Source organism: Podarcis pityusensis (assembly GCF_964106645.2).
Source record: "Podarcis pityusensis genome assembly, chromosome: 2".
Taxonomy (NCBI): Eukaryota; Metazoa; Chordata; class Lepidosauria; order Squamata; family Lacertidae; genus Podarcis; species Podarcis pityusensis.
Window position 1 is genome coordinate 108,116,275 of NC_138029.1, and position 19,728 is coordinate 108,136,002.

At 48.6% G+C, this 19,728-nt stretch overlaps 1 protein-coding gene across 2 annotated transcripts; it reads left to right on the top strand.

Moving 5' to 3' along the window:
- The first annotated feature begins 2,909 nt into the window (after positions 1 to 2,909).
- On the top strand, positions 2,910 to 18,756 carry LOC308469311 (uncharacterized protein). Of its 2 annotated transcripts, XM_080991539.1 has the most exons (4): positions 2,910 to 3,002; positions 4,646 to 4,772; positions 6,747 to 6,947; positions 9,908 to 18,756. In XM_080991539.1, the coding sequence occupies exons 1-4, from the start codon at positions 2,985 to 2,987 to the stop codon at positions 17,593 to 17,595; spliced, it is 8,034 nt and encodes a 2,677-aa protein (XP_080847665.1). In that variant the 5' UTR covers positions 2,910 to 2,984; the 3' UTR covers positions 17,596 to 18,756. The 2 variants fall into 2 exon arrangements, with proteins under 2 accessions (XP_080847665.1, XP_080847664.1); XM_080991538.1 differs by lacking the exon at positions 2,910 to 3,002 and having other exon boundaries at positions 4,562 to 4,772.
- The last annotated feature ends 972 nt before the right edge of the window (positions 18,757 to 19,728 follow it).

A 19,728-nucleotide genomic window follows, 5' to 3' on the forward strand; every position in this document is an offset into this window, starting at 1 on the left:
ATTTGTCTGGTGTCTTCAATATATACCTTTAGGTGCCAGAAACCACCCCAAAAAACCATTCCTCTTAACCAGGTCTTTGGCTGATTAACATTCAATGTCCTTTAAAATGTGTTTGTGCAAGCAGGGAGTTATTGGTTTGTGGGTTTCTTTGTTCTTGTTTTTATTATATATTTTGTGTTTTTATCTTGTATTTGTATGTTGTGAACTGCCCCGAGGTCTATGGATGAAGGGTGGTATACAAATTAACAACCACAGCAACAACAACAATTTAAAATTCATTTCCCTTTTGAGGTAATGCAGTCAGGCCTTTAAGAGAAAAGGGACATACTTCATTTCGGAGTAAAATGGGTTGTGTGAAAGTGGTTGTCCTCATTTGCACCTTGACATGCTTGCTGAAGTAGTCTGAAAATATTCAACAAAGTCCAGTGGAAATTACTCCCAAGTAAGTATAGGACCAGGGGCGGATCTATTATAAAACTTATGAAGCTTAAACTACAGGGCCCTGAATCCCAGAGGGGCCCCGATTGCTTAATTATTTTCCTTTGTCTAGGAGACCCTATTTGAGTCGTGTGACTCAAATTGATTGCTTTTTTGTTGTATATACTTCAACAATCCCAAAGTTTGAGAGTCAGGAGCTCAGATGTTGCAATGGTGTGGCGATCTGTTGTGGAACAACCCCATTGAAGAAGTTACTACAAACCTCCTGGCTGGTTGCGAAGGGGCCCCCAGGACGGTCCAAATAATTTCAGGGCCCCCAAAATCTAGGTCCATCACTGTATACAACTGCACATTTGCTGATTAAAATATTTACTCAGAAGGAAGCCTTCTCCGGATTATTGAACAGAGCATTTTCTCAAGTAAGTGTGCCTAGGATTGAAGGAAAGTAACTGTAAAGCGGGTGGTACTGTGGGTTAAACCACAGAGCCTAGGACTTGCCGATCAGAAGGTTGGCGGTTCGAATCCCCGCGACTGGGTGAGCTCCCGTTGCTCAGTCCCTGCTCCTGCCAACCTAGCAGTTTGAAAGCATGTCAAAGTACAAGTAGATAAACAGCATTTCCATGCGCTGCTCTGGTTCGCCAGAAGCGGCTTAGTCATGCTGGCCACATGACCCGGAAGCTGTACACCGGCTCCCTCGGCCAGTAAAGCGAGATGAGCACCGCAACCCCAGAGTCGGCCACGATTGGACCTAATGGTCAGGGGTCCCTTTACCTTTAACAACTCTCAGCACCCTCAACAAACTACACCTCTTATGACTTTTTTTTGGGGGGGGAGCTTTTTCCCCAACTGGGACGGTACTGCTTTAAATATAATGCCAATGGGACCTTTATCTCTTGGGGGTTGGGCATGCATATCAGAAAACATTGCACTCTGCAGGTGCCTAGAGGCACACTCCTCTGATAAAAGGTCTTCCTGCCTCCGGAGAGGGAGAGAGAGAGAGAGTAAAACTGGTCTTTGTTATCAACTTCCAGGCGCCAGAGGGGATTGCCAGACAGGCAACAAACACACTTCCCTGCAACCACAATATCCCTTTCTATCATTCCTTTTTTCTTGGCGTTTCCATTGTTCCATTGTTGTTCTCAGGTGCTTTGGGAAAGGGGAAGGCACTCTGGGTTGAAAAGGGGAATGGGGAGAGAACGGAGGAGTGAAAAAAGTTGTCTGTAGGGGCGCCGCGGTCCTGGGGGCGAACTGCACCCGGTGTCTTTCAGTCTGTCGCACGTAGCAGCTGAGAGCACAGGAGCAATTCTCGGAAGGGAAAGATGGCAACCTCAGTTGGCCATTTGAGGGCGAGGGAGAGTTTTTTTTTTTTGTCTCCTCCTTTCCCCGCCATCCTGGGACTGTTGGGTCAGACGCTCTTGCTTCCGGGACTTCGCTCTCCTGGGGAAGGAGGCATGGATGAAAGCAACTGCAGCTCTCCCGCAGCATCGCTGGGAATTTGGAGAAGATCTCCATCCGTCTTGGAAAGTGGATCCACTTCTCTTGGAGCCAGGGAGTCCCTGAGCTGAGTTTGGAGGCTCCAGGTAAGCAAACCAGGAAGGGGAGAGCCCGTGACTCTGATGGCGGGGGCCATAATGGGAACCAGAAGGAAACCGAAAGGCAGAAAGAGAAAGAGAAAGAGAAGGAGGAGACTCTCCAACTTCTCTGAGCAGCGGTTGGGTGGCCATCTGTCATGGATGCTTCAGCTGAGATTCCTGTGGGGTCCCTTCCAACTCCATGATCCTTTTTTAAAGTAATTTTTATTAGGTTTTACAATTTTATATTCAGCCCAATCATCATAAACACAATAATAAAATAAATAAATCCAAGTCTTGACTTCCCCCAACCTCCTCTTCTGGTTCTTTAAAAGTTCGCTCCTTCTACTTATTCTGTTTACCTTAATTAAAAAAACCTTTCAACTAAATATTCTTCTGTTCTTATCCTTTTTATACCATATCATTCCAAATTACATCTTGCAATTTTTTGGGTAGTTTTCCCAATTACTGCTCCGTAATTTATACACTTTCTCCCTTAATTGTAAGTGTTCACTCAAACCCTACAATTCTATGATTCTAACTCTGCCCAGATCAATTAGTTCAATTTAGGAGGGCGTTCTTATGGGTGAAAATCGGGAGGGTGAGACTGAAGGGAGAGGGGGTGTGGAAAGGGAAGCATTTGGATTTGTAGCTGATGCGCCTGTATGCAGATTTTAACTGATGCCTTTTAGTTGGGTCTTGAGATGCAAAAAAGCATCTTCAAAGGACTTCACTTGGCTATAATATTATTATTATTATAACCGGCACCCTGAACCAGCAAGATTTTAGGGTATGGAGGGATAGAAATCTGACTTGTGGGGTCTCCTCACTTGGAACCATCAAGGGAGGAAAGCCTTTTCTGAAAATATCCTTCTTGCTTCTCCACAGGCTGCGGAGAAGAAAATAATCTTTTTTTGACTCAGCCAGCTCTTGCTCGATTCGGGATCATCCCAAACTCCTGACGGAGGAAGAGAAATGGCGAAGATGGCTCAAGTAGGGGAGATTTGGGGGTTTCTGGTGGGGCGGGTGAAAGATGGGGGGAGAGAGAAAGTTTGCCCTGGGGACAGGTGTGGTGACAGTGGGGGTGGGGGCCAGGCCAAGAGTGCATCAGGTCAAAATGGATTCAGGTGTTAAGGGGAAGAGCAGCACTGTATTGTATCTGAGGTACTAAAATGCTTCATGCCATGTTCCTTTAAGATGGGCCAGCGTGATCTGCCATATTCTGAAGTTAAGGGATTGATGCTGAGCAAACAATGCTTTTTTCCTATGGCCACCTAATGAGTTCTTGGTTTGGTTATGGCTGCATTCTAAATCTAACCTGGCTTTCTCCCACCCTGTGCCATTTCATTCTCACAACAGCCCTGAAAAGTAGGCTGGGCTGACTCCCCATTACCACTCTAAAGGTTGGTTACATGTTCTGTACTTCACTGTCTTTTCCCCTAAATTGAGAGCGGTCTTCAGCTCTGAGTTCTCTCACATTAAGATCTACTCCTGTGCTCCCCCACCCCCCCAAAAAAGGTTTTAAAAATCTTGGTAGCATAATTCAGAAGGGGGAATGAGACTGTTTGTTGTTTGCTATTGTTATATATAAAAAAGAGGGAGTCAGAATCTTTGCTGATCTACTGCAGATCTCTCAGATTTCCAGACCACACTTGTTGTATTACACTCCTGCAGTTGAGAAACAGCGTTGCCTTTGGCAAAAGCCAGGGAGTTTTGTTAAAAGAAATGCTGTATGCATCTTTACCTGAGCCAATAAAAATATATGTGGTACAGTTTAAGAACAAGTGTGCCCTGTAATTATTATTACATTATGTTATTTAATCTTGAAGTATTACCCTGGCATTATCTGTTTTTTAAATATTTTAAGTTTTTTTTCAGTTATACAAAATGAAGTGAAAAAGTAATATATGCATGTATGTGCATATATAAATATATATATATTTATGATTCTTATATGCGCTAATACATATATGATTATTAATAATCTACTGTGATCTGTATAAACTCATTTCACATATCAATATATTTATCCAGACAAAGTGTGCCTCAATAAGCAAGCCACTCATATGTTGTGAGTGCTGTCATGTCTTCAGTCCATTGATTATTACAGGGGAGCATATTTTTGTTCTTCCAGTTTATCAATTACCAGTCTCTGGGTTGTAGTTAGGGCGCACAGAATCCATTTTCATTGTTCAGTTGTCTACTTCCATATAATAGGTATATAATTCAAAAGAATACTTTCCTCTGAATTTTTTTTTAAATTTTCTGTACTGTCAAATTTATACAGTTTAACACTTTCTCCCAAAACTTAGTGAGAGCTGGACACTGTAAGAACATCTGTTTCAAAGAGGCATTATCCTTATCACATCTCCAACAAAGAGTTGCATTTGACTGTCCTTTTCTATGTAAATGTAATGGAGTCTAAATATTATTTTCTGTTGTATAAGTTTAAGATCCACCGATACCTTTGCTACCACAATTGCCCAAGAGCTTCATGGCCACATGGGGGTTTGAACCAACCCATTTCCCCACCCACCCCGAACCTTGCCCTAACCACTACACTACACTGTCTCTCATAAGCTATCATGCAGACTCTGAGTGAAGGTCTTTCTTTTTTCCCATTCCTCCTGTTCCAGGTACCTGAAGCCTTGGTAGAGGTGACCGTGCGCTCCAGCGAAGGGCCGTGTCTGCTTGCGGGACGTCGCCAGAGAGCCTTGTGCAGGAACGCCCTGCAGGAGAGCTGTAGCTCTATGGCCTCCCTCGGTAAGGATTCTTTAACAAATATATAAGTCACAAAATCAGTCCACTCCAGATTAAATAATGGCGGCACGAGTCACTGGCTCGTCTCTCAAATTGTTTCATGAGTTTCATGAGGTTGTTGAGCATTTTTCCTCTCTCCTCTACGCGAAACCTGCAGTCGCTCAACAGCAGAGTTTGCTGCTGGCACATGAAAGATCCCAGAATTAGTTCCTGCTGGCACAGGGCTGGCATCACAGGTTGGCAGCTGCTGAGGGGCCTCACCCCACTGATAGCATGCAGAGGGACGGGAGGCCAGCTGGCTAGCCCTTGCTGGGCTGTCTCCTTCCAGCTGTCCCGCTGTGAAGACCATCACCTCAGCTCCAACGTAAATCAGCCACCCGGGCTTCTGAGCCAGGGCACACTATCAGCAGATCAAACTGCGCACACAGAATAGGCGTGAGGCTTGTGGAAGCATACTACAACTACAGATTTATTAATCATAAATCAGGACAAAGAAACATGTTGTCTCTCTCGTCATCTCAGAGAGAACAGGAAAAAGCAAAAACTATACACAATGGAAGTTCCCAGCAAGCCTTGCTGGAATGTAAACAGACATGTGACCCACAACAGTTCCACACATCGGCTCCTTAAGGTGGAATGGAAATGTCAACATCGACAAGAGTCCCCTAGCCCTGCAGCTGCAGCCCATGGAGGAAGTCGCCCAAGAGACTGCCAAAATCTGGAGCAGGCATTGCCCCAATGTGTCCAGGTTTGGGGCTGGGAAAGACCAATTTGAAACAACCCCGCCCCAAATAAACAACACGCACCCAAGCGAAAACCCCATCCCCATTAAAACCATAGGCGCCTGGCCAACACCCTTGTTCTGTATATACACAAAGTATCAAATGTGGTGATAGTAATAATAATACAACACGCATACGGCTTTGTGTTTCCAACTCAAGACCCATTGAAGAACATCTCATCCAGTTCAATCTTTGAAAAACAGCGTTGAAAAACGTTTTCATATTCTCCAGTGTGCTACCCTTGCCGTTGTGGCAGCACGGGGTTGCTGTTCTGTGATTGGACTTACGTTTACTGCACATGTAATTTGTTAAGATAAAAAGGTAAAGGGACCCCTGACCATTAGGTCCAGTCGTGGCCAACTCTGGGGTTGCGGTGCTCATCTCGCTTTATTGGCCGAGGGAGCCGGCGTACAGCTTCCGAGTCATTTGGCTGGCATGACTAAGCCGCTTCTGGCAAACCAGAGCAGCGCATGTATTTATCTGCTTGCACTTTGATGTGCTTACGAACTGCTAGGTTGGCAGGAGCAGGGACTGAGGAACGGGAGCTCACCCAGTCATGGGGATTCAAACCGCCGACCTTCTGATTGGCAAGCCCTAGGCTCTGTGGTTTAACCCACAGTGCCACCCGCGTCCCTTGTTAAGATAGAGTTGTACATTTATCCACTCCATGTTTACAGTATCTCCAGGCTTTGTTTTGCACATGGCACCTTAGGATGGTTGTTGTTTGAATGGTTATAAGTCTATCTCTATTCTAGCTATTATTCTAGTAAATTTGGTTTTATACTTATAAGCCAGTTTGTTGTTTTGTTGTATTATTACAACACCCTTGTTCCACCATCAAAGGGATGTTCCTGCTACCAGGGTTTGCAGGCTTTATAGAGCTTCCCCAGCAACTGATGCGCACCTAGCTGGGGCTTCAGGTGTTTCCAGTGCTGTTTGCCTGCCCAGGGTCCTGGTCTCTGCCCTGCTTTCACAGCTGCAAGCAGGTCCTGGTCTGGAGAGCCAGTAGAGGCCACAGATCCAGCAGCTGGAGGGGAGATGGGAGGTCCCTCAGGCAGTGGCTGCAGTCAGGTTCGTAGAGCTGCTGTCAGACTTCATATTTTATTTGCCCTTCATTGAAGGTCCCCCTGCTCGCTCTCTCTCTCACACACATGTACTCTGCTCAACTCTGTCTTCCTCTTTGTGCCCACCTCAGGCACGTTCCCTGCCCAAGGCTCCGAACTGCTCAGCCGGCTGGATCGAGGGGAAGACGCTTGGGTCCCAGATCTCCAGAGCTCTGAGGAGAGTGCAGAGGAAGGCCCGGTGAAACCGACGCTGAAGCGATGGCCGAAGGCAGGGATGTGGTGGGATCTGTACAGAAGCCCGGTGAAATACAACAGTACATCCGAAAGCTCAGGTCAGGATTGTCTAGAGCAGGGGTAGGCAACCTAAGGCCCGGGGGCCGGATGTGGCCCAATCGCCTTCTCAATCTGGCCCGCGGACGGTCCAGTAATCAGCGTGTTTTTACATGAGTAGAATGTGTGCTTTTATTTAAAATGCACCTCTGGGTTATTTGTGGGGCCTGCCTGGTGCTTTTACATGAGTAGAATGTGTGCTTTTATTTAAAAGGCATCTCTGGGTTATTTGTGGGGCATAGGGATTCATTCACCACCCCCCAATATAGTCCGGCCCACCAGATGGTCTGAGGGACGGTGGACTGGCCCACGGCTGAAAAAAGGTTGCTGACCCCTGGTGTAGGGAAGCCCTTTGTTTAGACAGCTCCTACGGAACACCATAGAATCCCAGAACTTTCGATTTGGAAGGGGACCCTGAGGGTCATCCAGTCTGACCCCTGCAATGCAGGAATCTCAGCTAAAGCATCCATGGCAGATGGCCACCCGACCTCTGCTTAAAAACCTCCAAGGAAGGAGAGGCTACCACCATTTGGCCGTGCTCCAGATCCCACCATTTCTTCCTAAGGGGGCATGGATGGATTTTATTATTTCAACTTATTATCCAGCCTTCCTGGGGCATGTTACAACCATTTAAGCACCATGTTGATGGAAACAGTTTAAAGCAATGTACAACCATGAAAATATGGCGAGTCCTAAAGAGGCACTTCTCTTGCGTCCAGTGCCGGATTTACATATAAGCTAAACAAGCTATAGCTTAGGGCCCCACTCTCTTGGGCCCCCCCCAAAAAATTAAAGGGGGGAAAAACTGGATGTACATTTCCAAAATATAAGATAAAAAACAAATAAAAGAAGACCTACATACAGCAACAGTGTTTTATGTTGTGTAGGCTCCTAGGATGTAAGTCATGGGCCCCGCCTGCTAGCCTGCTCCCTAAAATATCACTGGTTTGCTCATTTCTATATATAGGGTGTCTACATTCTGCATGGACTGGTTGCAGGGCAACATGTACAAATGGTTTTAGATACCTATTAGGTCTATAAATTAACCAATAGCATATATTCAACACAAAAAACAGTGACAATTTGTTGTTGACAAAGGAGAGCTGGACATATAAAGGGCCCCATTACCTTCAGTAGCTTAGGGGCTCATCAAACCTATATTTGGCCCTGGGTGGGAGGGGGCAGGACTTTGTCCTATCCACTTTCTCCCAACCATGCATCATTTTTATAAACTTTTTCCAGATAGATTATGGTAATTCTTAGTCTATGTTCCTGTGTCCTTGTTTGTTTTTCAAGTACAGTGGTGCCTCGCAAGACGAAAAGAATCTGTTCTGTGATTCTCTTCGTCTAGCGGTTTTTTCGTCTTGCGAAGCAAGCCCATTGATGGATTAGCGCTATTAGCGGCTTTTAGCGGCTTTTAGCGGCTTATCTGCTGATCGGATCAGCTGATAAGCAGTTTAGCGGCTTAGAAAAAGGGGGGGAAGGGAAAAAAACCAGCAGGAACTCGCAAGACATTGTCGTCTTGCGAAGCAAGCCCATAGGAAATTCGTTTTGCGAAGCACCCCCAAAACGGAAAACTCTTTCGTCTAGCGAGTTTTCCGTCTTGCGAGGCATTCGTCTTGTGGGGCACCACTGTATTCCACTTGCTCATTCTGTTAACATAAACATTACTGCTGGCACAGTGGGGCTTCCTCCCTTTCCTTGCCCTGCATGCGCTCCTCCCCAAATCTATTCTGGAGTGTTTGGGCGGGGGCCCGATACCCCTAGAACAGACATAGGGGACATTCGGGGTAGGAGAAGTACCATTCTGCTAGCTGAAATCCTTGTGCCCTGTCTTAATATTACATTGAATACAACCCACTGGATCTGGCAGGGCTACTCTCAAATAAGTATACTGAGGATTTTTATTTTTAGTGCAAGAGACCAAAACAGATACTGTTTTGGATAGCAAGTGAAAGTACTGTATTTTTCGCTCTATAAGACGCACCAGACCACAAGTTTTTGGAGGAGGAAAACAAGGAAAAAAAATTTGAATCTCAGAAGCCAGAACATTAAGAGGGATCGCTGCGCAGTCAAAGCAGCAATCCCTCTTGCTGTTCTGGCTTCTGGGATAGCTGCGCAGCCTGCATTCGCTCCATAAGACACACACACATTTCCCCTTATTTTTTAGGAGGGGGAAAGTGAGTCTTATAGAGCAAAAAATACGGTAATTCCTTTCTGTACAAACATGCACATATTCATTAATTAATTGCATTTATATACCACCTTTATCTTCCAAGGAGCTCAAGGTGGTGTGCATGGTTCCCTTCCCCGTTTTATCCTCACAATAACCCTGTGAGGTTGGGTTAGGCTAAGAGATGGTGACTGGCCCAAGGTCATCCAGCGAGCTTCCTGGCTGACTGGGGATTCGAACCCTGCTCTCCCAGGTCATAGCCCAACACTCTAACCATTATGCCACACTGCCATATGTTTGGCAACTTACCCTTCTGTTGTTGGACATCTGCTGGAAAAAAACTTCTTCTCTTCCCCAAAGAAGAAAGCAAAATAAAAAAATATTTTTACCAAATAAAATATTGCCTTTTCTGCAAATTACATAGAAAGAAGGGAAGAAGCATTTTAAAGGCCAGGAAGAATAAGTCAGAAATGGAGGGAGGAAAGAAGTCTTGACTGGATGGAATAAAGGAGCAGTTTTAGAGATTTTTCAGGCCGCCTGCCTGCGGGGAAAGGAAGTGAATAGCGAGTGTTTTCTCCCCACTCCCCTTACTAGCACATAGTGTTTTTATGCATGGGACCCCCAACGGAATTGGTTGTCATCGAGACGCACAAAATTATTTCACGCAGTGCATAATTTGTGAAATTGACTGCCATGAGATGTGGCGGCAGCTGTTGGCCTGGATGGCTTTTTCTCTGCTCTCACAACAATCCCATTTTTGTATATCCTTCTCCCTTCTGTTCCCTGCAGAGGATGAGCAAGAAAGTGAAGCTGAAGAACAGAAACGGCCACGTGGAGGTCGCAAGCTGACGATCCTTCGTAGAAGCATACTGGACATCTTCAAGGGGAATGGATGCCAGGGCGTGAAGCAAACGGAAGCCTCCAAGAATAGGCCTCAGCTGAAGAAGCCCCCACGGGCCCAGCTGGGGAAGATAAAGTGTAGCGCGACAGAAGTCGGCGACGTTGCTCCGTCCACAGCCAAAAAGAAGGCTTCCAGAAGGGAGCCTCAGAGGACCTGCCTGGACTGCGGCCAGGCCTTCAGAACAAAAGCATCCCTCCTCAGACACCAGAAAACTCATTCTGGCGAGTGCCCCTATAAATGTTCTTCCTGTGGGGAAAGGTTCACAGCCAAAAAGGCCTTTGCCAGTCACCAGAGAGGCCACGCGGAAGAGAGGGGTTACAAACACCCCAGCCCAAGGAAGCACCTCAAGGCCTACCTGCGAGAAAGGCCTTTTAAATGCTCCGAGTGTGGGATGTGCTTCCAGCGGAAGCGCACCCTGACAGCGCACCTGAATAGCCATACGGCAGAGCGGCCCTATCGATGCCCCGAATGTGAGAAAGCCTTCACCCGAAAGGAGCACCTTGACAGACACCAGAAAATCCACATGAGGGAGAGGGAGGGCAGCCCTCCCAAGGGAGAGAGAGAAGAGAGGGCGGCCATTTTCCCTGATGCTCCTGAGAAGAGACCTCCTGCAGCCTCTGAGGGAACTTTCTTATCGGGTCTTGGCACTGATAGACAGCAGGGGATGCCCCAAAATCTCTACAAGTGCCAGTTTTGTGGGAGATGTATGCGGACCAAAAGTTTGCTCGTTGATCATGAGAGAATCCACAGGGAAGAGATGCCCTACAAATGTTCCCAGTGTCAGAAAAGCTTCCTTCATAAGTACAGTTTTCTCCAGCATGAGGCGACCCACTGGAGGAAGGCAGCCTGCGAGCGCCCCGTGAGAATGAACGCCAACTATACCCCCTCTCCTTCCAGAATCTTCCACACGGCAGAAAATCTCTCTGCAGTCCCGATGGACGAGGGGAAAGTCACAAATGCTTTTAACCTTTCCCAGCACCCAAGAACTCCAGGCGGGGAACGGGTCTATAAATGCCAGTACTGTGGGAAATGCCTGAGTGGAAGGGGTCCTCTCACTAACCACGAGAAACTCCACAGAAGAGGGAGATCCTATAAATGCCCCTACTGTGTGAAACGTTTCTCTCAAAAGGACAACCTTCTCCAACACAAGGCAACCCACAAAAAACATAAACCTGTCGGAAGGCCCAGGTTGAAGAGTAGTCTCTCTGTATCTGAAAGAATCCACACAGAACTGCAGCCCCATACAGACCTGAGGGACGGTGTTGTCACTCGCAGCGTGGCTCGTAGCTTATGCCTTTCCAAGCACCTAAAAACCTACACGGAGGGCAAAGTCTACAAATGCCAGTATTGCGGGGAGCACACAAGAACAAAAAGTTTGCTCGTCGATCACGAGAGAATCCACAGGAGGAAAAAGAAGCCTTACCAATGTTTGGAGTGTGGGAAAAGCTTCTATCAGAAGAACTACCTTGCTTCCCACCAGAGAGGCCATGTGAGGAAAAAGCTCTCTAAACGCTCAAACGCTGACCAAAAAGTGACCACAGACAATCCCCGCTCCCTGAAGCGTGGGAATCCTCACAGAAGGAAAGCACCATGGCGATGCTTTAAATGTGGGAAACGCTTTGATTACAAATATCACCTCACCAGGCATCAAAAGACCCACTTGGCAGAAAAGCCCTTCAAATGTGTGTGTGGGAAAGGGTTTGTTGAGATGTGGCATCTGAAGAGACATGAAAAAACCCAGCTGAACAAGAAATGCCATAAAAAGCTCCTCAGGGCTGAGGGGGAAGGTGCCATTTTGAATTCTGCAAATGGCGTCCACCCTGAGGAGAAGAATCAGGGAGAGCTACCTGTAAACACTGAGCCACCGACAGCATCAAGCACAGTAGAAAGAAACATTTTACAGGACACTGAGGAAGAAAACACACAGTCTCTGGCGTTGGCAGAAGCGTCTGACATGGAGATTCTGGATGTTTCTGAGCAGGGAGGAACGCATGTTCAGGTGCAAGTGGAATTATCCGAACAATCCCAGCAAAACTCCTTACACAACTGCAGAGAAGAGAACGTCTCTGTCAGCCAGCCAGTGGAATCTAAGAGAAAGCTATCAGGAAAAGACCGTGTTATTGTGCGTTACATGCAAGACGACCACAGCAAAGGTCAGCAGGTTCATCAAAGACACTGTTCCAAAAGGGCCCGTCTCCAGGGTAACAAGCAGAAAACAGCCTGTGTCAAGTGGCAGTTGAGATCACAGACCATGATGTTAAGGAGGAGATCTAAGCAAAAGGTGCAGCTAGTTGGTAAGCAGGCCAGATCCTGCTTCTGTCAGCAGGAAGGGAGAAGAAGGAAACCCAGCCTCCTGCAGGCCTGCAAGAAGGTAAAAACCTGCAGTGGCCCTGGCCCTCAAAGTAACCAAGACACAGCTGCTTCCTCCAGTTTGCTCAGAAGTTCCCCAAAGGGCTGCGAACCAGCAGAGCACAGCTTCTGCTTGCCATCCCAGGCAACGTTCTCCACAAAATCCAAACCAGAGACTATCAGAAGTGCTGCACTAGAGATGTTGGCCACTGCTGCATTGAAGAAGGGGCCAAGGGAAGGGCTGGAAAGGGAATCCAAAGGCAACTTGGAAACTGGGAGTTGCACGTCAGGAGAATATGATGCTGTTGCCATCGGTGGGCAAGAAGACCTGCAGGAGTTGTCACCCTTGCCTGAAAGAAGCCCTTTGCAGAGCTGCGAAAGAGCCCAAGCTGCAGATGAACTCCAGAATGCGTCTCTTCAGAACATGGAGGAGATGCCAAGATGGGAACCCAGCTCCCCAGAGGCCTGCAAGGAGGTAGAAACTTGCAGCGGCCCTCAAAGGAACCAACACACAGCTGCTTCCCCCAAAGGCAACTCAGACTCTGGGAGTTGCACGTCAGGAGAATATGATGCTGTTTCCATCAGTGGGCAAGAAGACCTGCAGGAGTTGTCACCCTTGGCTGAAAGAAGCCCTTTGCAGAGTTGCGAAAGAACTCAACCTGCAGATGAACTCCAGAATGCGTCTCTTCAGAAGATGGAGATGTGGCCAAGATGGAAACGCAGCTCCCCAGAGGCCTGCAAGGAGGTAGAAACTTGCAGTGGCCCTCAAAGGAACCAACACACAGCTACATCCTCCACTTTGCTCAGAGGTTCCCCAAAGGGCTGTGAACCAGCAGAACTGAGCTTCTGCCTGCCATCCCAGACAACGTTCTCCACAAAATCCGAACCAGAGACTATCAGAAGTGCCACACTAGAGATGCTGACTACTGCTGCATTGAAGAAGGGGCCAAGGGAAGGGCTGGAAAGGGAATCCGAAGGCAACTCAGAAACTGGGAGTTGCACGTCAGGAGAATATGATGCTTTTTCCATCAGAGGGGAAGAAGACACAGCTGCTTCCCCCAAATGCAACTCAGACTCTGGGAGTAGCACGGCAGTAAACTACGATGCCCGTGATATCGGTGGGCAAGAAGACCTGCCGGAGTGGTCACCCTTGCCTGAAAGAAGCCCTTTGCAGAGTTGCGAAAGAACCCAAGCTGCAGATGAACTCCAGAATGCGTCTCTTCAGAACATGGAGATGTGGCCAAGATGGAACCCCAGCTCCCCAGAGGCCTGCAAGGAGGTAGAAACTTGCAGTGGCCCTCAAAGGAACCAACACACAGCTGCTTCCCCCAAAGGCTACTCAGACTCTGGGAGTTGCACGTCAGGAGAATATGATGCTGTTTCCATCGGTGGGCAAGAAGACCTGCAGGAGTTGTCACCCTTGCCTGAAAGAAGCCCTCTGCAGAGTTGTAAAAGAGCCCAAGTTGCAGATGGACTCCAGAATGCGTCTCTTCAGAACATGGAGGAGATGCCAAGATGGAAACGCAGCTCCCCAGGGGCCTGCAAGGAGGTAGAAACTTGCAGCGGCCCTCAAAGGAACCAACACACAGCTGCTTCCTCCAGTTTGCTCAGAAGTTCCCCAAAGGACTGTGAACCAGGAGAATGGAGCTTCTGCCTGCCACCCCAGGCAACGTTCTCCACAAAATCCGAACCGGAGAATATCAGAAGTGCTGCACTAGAGATGTTGACCACTGCTGCACTGAAGAAGGGGCCAAGGGAAGGGCTGGAAAGGGAATCCGAAGGCAACTCAGAAACTGGGAGTTGCACGTCAGGAGAATATGATGTTGTTGTCATCGGTGGGCAAGAAGACCTGCAGGAGTTGTCACCCTTGCCTGAAAGAAGCCCTTTGCAGAGCTGCGAAAGAGCCAAACCTGCAGATGAACTCCAGAATGCGTCTCTTCAGAACATGGAGGAGATGCCAAGATGGGAACCCAGCTCCCCAGGGGCCTGCAAGGAGGTAGAAACTTGCAGCGGCCCTCAAAGGAACCAACACACAGCTGCTTCCCCCATAGGCAACTCGGAAACTGGGAGTTGCACATCAGGAGAATATGATGCTGTTTCCATCGGTGGGCAAGAAGACCTGCAGGAGTTGTCACCCTTGGCTGAAAGAAGCCCTTTGCAGAGTTGCGAAAGAACTCAACCTGCAGATGAACTCCAGAATGCGTCTCTTCAGAAGATGGAGATGTGGCCAAGATGGAAACGCAGCTCCCCAGAGGCCTGCAAGGAGGTAGAAACTTTCTGTGGCCCTCAAAGGAACCAACACACAGCTACATCCTCCAGTTTGCTCAGAAGTTCCCCAAAGGGCTGTGAACCAGCAGAACTGAGCTTCTGCCTGCCATCCCAGACAACGTTCTCCACAAAATCCGAACCAGAGACTATCAGAAGTGCCACACTAGAGATGCTGACCACTGCTGCATTGAAGAAGGGGCCAAGGGAAGGGCTGGAAAGGGAATCCGAAGGCAACTCAGAAACTGGGAGTTGCACGTCAGGAGAATATGATGCTGTTTCCATCAGAGGGGAAGAAGACACAGCTGCTTCCCCCAAATGCAACTCAGACTCTGGGAGTAGCACGGCAGTAAACTACGATGCCCGTGATATCGGTGGGCAAGAAGACCTGCCGGAGTGGTCACCCTTGCCTGAAAGAAGCCCTTTGCAGAGTTGCGAAAGAACCCAAGCTGCAGATGAACTCCAGAATGCGTCTCTTCAGAACATGGAGATGTGGCCAAGATGGAACCCCAGCTCCCCAGAGGCCTGCAAGGAGGTAGAAACTTGCAGCGGCCCTCAAAGGAACCAACACACAGCTGCTTCCCCCATAGGCAACTCAGAAACTGGGAGTTGCACATCAGGAGAATATGATGCTGTTTCCATCGGTGGGCAAGAAGACCTGCAGGAGTTGTCACCCTTGGCTGAAAGAAGCCCCTTGCAGAGTTGTGAAAGAGCTCAACCTGCAGATGAACTCCAGAATGCATCTCTTCAGAAGATGGAGTTGTGGCCAAGATGGAACCCCAGCTCCCCAGGGGCCTGCAAGGAGGTAGAAACTTGCAGCAGCCCTCAAAGGAACCAACACACAGCTGCTTCCCCCATAGGCAACTTGGAAACTGGGAGTTGCACATCAGGAGAATATGATGCTGTTTCCATCGGTGGGCAAGAAGACCTGCCACCATCGTCACCCTTGCCTGAAAGAAGCCCTGTGCAGAGTTGTGAAAGAACCCAAGCTGCAGATGAACTCCAGAATGCGTCTCTTCAGAACATGGAGATGTGGCCAAGATGGAACCCCAGCTCCCCAGAGGCCTGCAAGGAGGTAGAAACTTGCAGCGGCCCTCAAAGGAACCAACACACAGCTGCTTCCCCCATAGGCAACTCAGAAACTGGGAGTTGCACGTCAGGAGAATATGATGCTGTTTCCATCAGAGGGGAAGAAGACACAGCTGCTTCCCCCAAATGCAACTCAGACTCTGGGAGTAGCACGGCAGTAAACTACGATGCCCGTGATATCGGTGGGCAAGAAGACCTGCCGGAGTGGTCACCCTTGCCTGAAAGAAGCCCTTTGCAGAGTTGCGAAAGAACCCAACCTGCAGATGAACTCCAGAATGCGTCTCTTCAGAACATGGAGATGTGGCCAAGATGGAACCCCAGCTCCCCAGAGGCCTGCAAGGAGGTAGAAACTTGCAGCGGCCCTCAAAGGAACCAACACACAGCTGCTTCCCCCATAGGCAACTCGGAAACTGGGAGTTGCACGTCAGGAGAATATGATGTTGTTGTCATCGGTGGGCAAGAAGACCTGCAGGAGTTGTCACCCTTGGCTGAAAGAAGCCCTTTGCAGAGTTGTGAAAGAGCCCAAGCTGCAGATGAACTCCAGAATGCGTCTCTTCAGAACATGGAGGAGATGCCAAGATGGAAACGCAGCTCCCCAGGGGCCTTCAAGGAGGTAGAAACTTGCAGCGGCCCTCAAAGGAACCAACACACAGCTGCTTCCTCCAGTTTGCTCAGAAGTTCCCCAAAGGACTGTGAACCAGGAGAATGGAGCTTCTGCCTGCCATCCCAGACAACGTTCTCCTTAAAAGCCGAACCAGAGACTATCAGAAGTGCCACACTAGAGATGTTGACCACTGCTCCATCCAAGAAGGGGCCAAAAAAAGTGCTGGATAGGGAATGCAAAGGCAACTCGGAAACTGGGAGTTGCACGTCAGGAGAATATGATGTTGTTGTCATCGGTGAGCAAGAAGAGCTGCAGGAGTTGTCACCCTTGCCTGAAAGAAGCCCTGTGCAGAGTTGTGAAAGAGCCCAAGCTGCAGATGAACTCCAGAATGCATCTCTTCAGAACATGGAGATGTGGCCAAGATGGAACCCCAGCTCCCCAGAGGCCTGCAAGGAGGTAGAAACTTGCAGCGGCCCTCAAAGGAACCAACACACAGCTGCTTCCCCCAAATGCAACTCAGACTCTGGGAGTAGCACGGCAGGAAACTGCGATGCCCTTGATATTGTTGGGCAAGAAGACCTGCCGGAGTTGTCACCCTTGCCTGAAAGACGCCCTTTGCAGAGCTGCGAAAGAGCCCAAGCTGCAAATGAACTCCAGAATGCCCATCAGCAGCCCAAAGTGCAGCTGACACTGTCGGGAGAAGCAGGTAACACATCTCTGCAGATCTGCAAGAAGGAGAGAGGCAGTGATGAACCACAGACTCCGATGGCAGCAGAACCCCAAAGCCCAGCTTCTCGGGACGAGGGTGTTCCCAGGGAGTGGAAATCAGAGGAAACAGAGCCGAGGTATGAGTGCAGCTACTGCCACCTGTTGTTCGAGAACCAAGACCAGCTTGTGAGACACGAGAACGCACACAAGAGGAGGCCCTTTCTGTGCACTCACTGCGGGAAAGGCTTCCCTTCTGAACATGCCCGGACCGTCCACACGCGAATCCACACGGGGGAGAAGCCGTTCAAATGCCCCGACTGCGACTTTCGCTGCAGCGCGAGCTCCAACCTCAACAGGCACAGGAGAACCCACAGCCAGGAGAGTCCCCACCTTTGCGGGCTGTGCGGGCAGAGCTTCTGGTTCAGCCGCAGTCTCGCCGTGCACTGGCAGATGCACAGCGGGAAGGAGACGTACACCTGCGCCGACTGTGGGCAGATGTTCCTGCGCAAGAACTTGCTCATTCTGCACAGGAAGTACAAGCACCAGTCGGGAGCTGTGTAATTGGGCTGTTTGGTTGAGGGGCAGCCTCTCCCTTCTCCTGGAGAGGTCAGCTCCGAGGGCACCTGCTTGGCGCAACAGACCAACCTAAGCTGAGACTGCTATCGGCACACTTGCGTGCTGTAACTTTGGCTGCTGTTTTGATCAGGCTCCCAAGCAAACTCTTGCGACAGCCACACCCTGACTCAGAACTATGCTAGCTTGTTCCTTCTTGCATCTCTCCCAGTTGCACCAGGAACCTGGGGCGGGGCGGTTTGAGCCCCACAACCCTCTATATGGTGAAAGGACAGTGGAAGCCGATATGGGCCCGGCCCCTTGGCAAGATGATTAGGAGGGATATTTGCCTTCCTGAGCCTTGGCAGGCAGGCAGGGAGGAAAGAACGACTTTATCTCCAGTGGCTTTCCCATGTGTGCTTTCATCCCTTCCGATGCGTCCAAAATATCAAGCTTGCTTTGGCAGGTCTGCTGGGAAGGGGTATACAGATCCCTGCTCTGCCACTGATGGGCTTTTTTGGCCTGACCTTGTCTCTCACGTCATGCAGCCGTTGAGAAGGGATTCTGGGCTGAGAAATGCCACCCGCACTCCCATCTGCACTGTGACCACTATTCTGATCTGAAAGACATTTTTTTGCTCCTCCATAAAGTAAGACTGTTTTTTAAATCCAGCCTACGTCCTCCTTTGTCTGTATGTGACACAACTTGCCTGACCCGACTGTTGTCTGGTTGTTAGTTCTTGAAAATCTCTTGGTCCAAATTTTTAAATGTCGTTTTCCTGATAAGAACCCCCGCCGCTTCTGCACCAGCCACCCCTATCCATGGCACAAATAACCTCCGAAGTGGGAAGAGGGTATCTGAAAAAAATGACCGCCTCGCCCCGCCTCCAAGTTGGGGATTTATTCTGTGCGCTTTTGTTCTCCTACTTCATACATCCTGTGTTAAGAGCAAGGATAGAGGGGGGCTTTGGTCCTCCAGATGTTTGGTGGACTACAACTTCCATCACCCCTGACCATTGGCCATGCTGGCTGGGGCTGATGGGGAGTTGTAGTCCATTATCTGCCACAGAGCAAAGCTTGGTGAGACCGTACACCTTCTGCCCTTCCGACAAGAAATTCAGCCCTGATGGGCTCTCCCTTAATGGCCTTTTAACCCATGTGGATGTAGGAAAACACAGTTTCCGCCTGAATAAAAACCTGTTCCATACAGATCAGTGTCTTTGCCTCTGTCACACAAAAATACATCACAGGTTTATACTGTTGGTCCAGGGAAACTTAGGGAGCTACTTTGTGCTAAGTCAGACCATTAACCTGTCTGGCTTAGTATAGACTTTTGGGCAGGAATTTTTCCTGGATTGAACCAGACACCTGCCCTTTCTTTGTTGACATTCTGTCTTGAGAGCAAGCAGCTCAGCCACCTCAGCAAGTTCATATTCTGGCCATTATCAAGAGTCATATCTCATCTGTCCTTGGTAGTAAGAGGTATACAGTGCCTCAGATTCCAAGGCTGAATGCAGCCCTCTGCGTCCCCCTATCTGGCCCTCAGAATTCTCCCCAGGCCATACCCCTCACAGGTCTGTTTTTACTTATTTATTTCCTACATTTTTTTTACCACTCAACCAGTGAGGTTTTCTAGCTGACTGTACAATGTTATAACCGTGACATGGAAAATATACAGTTGTACCTTGGTTGACAAACGCTTTAGCAGTCAAATGTTTTTGCTCCTGAATGCCGCAAACCCGGAAGTGAGTGTTCCGGTTTGCGAATGTTCTTTGGAAGCTGAACATCCAGTGGGGCTTCCGCGGCTTCCAATTGGCTGCAGGAAGCTCCTGCGGCCAATTGGAAGCCACGCCTTGGAAGTCAAACATTTTGGAAGTTGAATGGACTTCCAGAACAGATTCCGTTCAACGTCCGAGGTACGACTGTAATACCTAAAGCAGAATAAAAAACTGTGGATAGCAGTGACGTAAAAGATCGAAGACATCCTAAAATGTTTATTTAGAAGCCTGGGAGCATAAAGCAAGTATTTTTACCTGTTTGCTGAAAAGGCCACATGTCATGGAGCCATCAGTGAAAAGGAGGCTGAGTGGAACATGGTCCAACCTTCATAATAATAATAATAATAATAAAATAATTTATTATT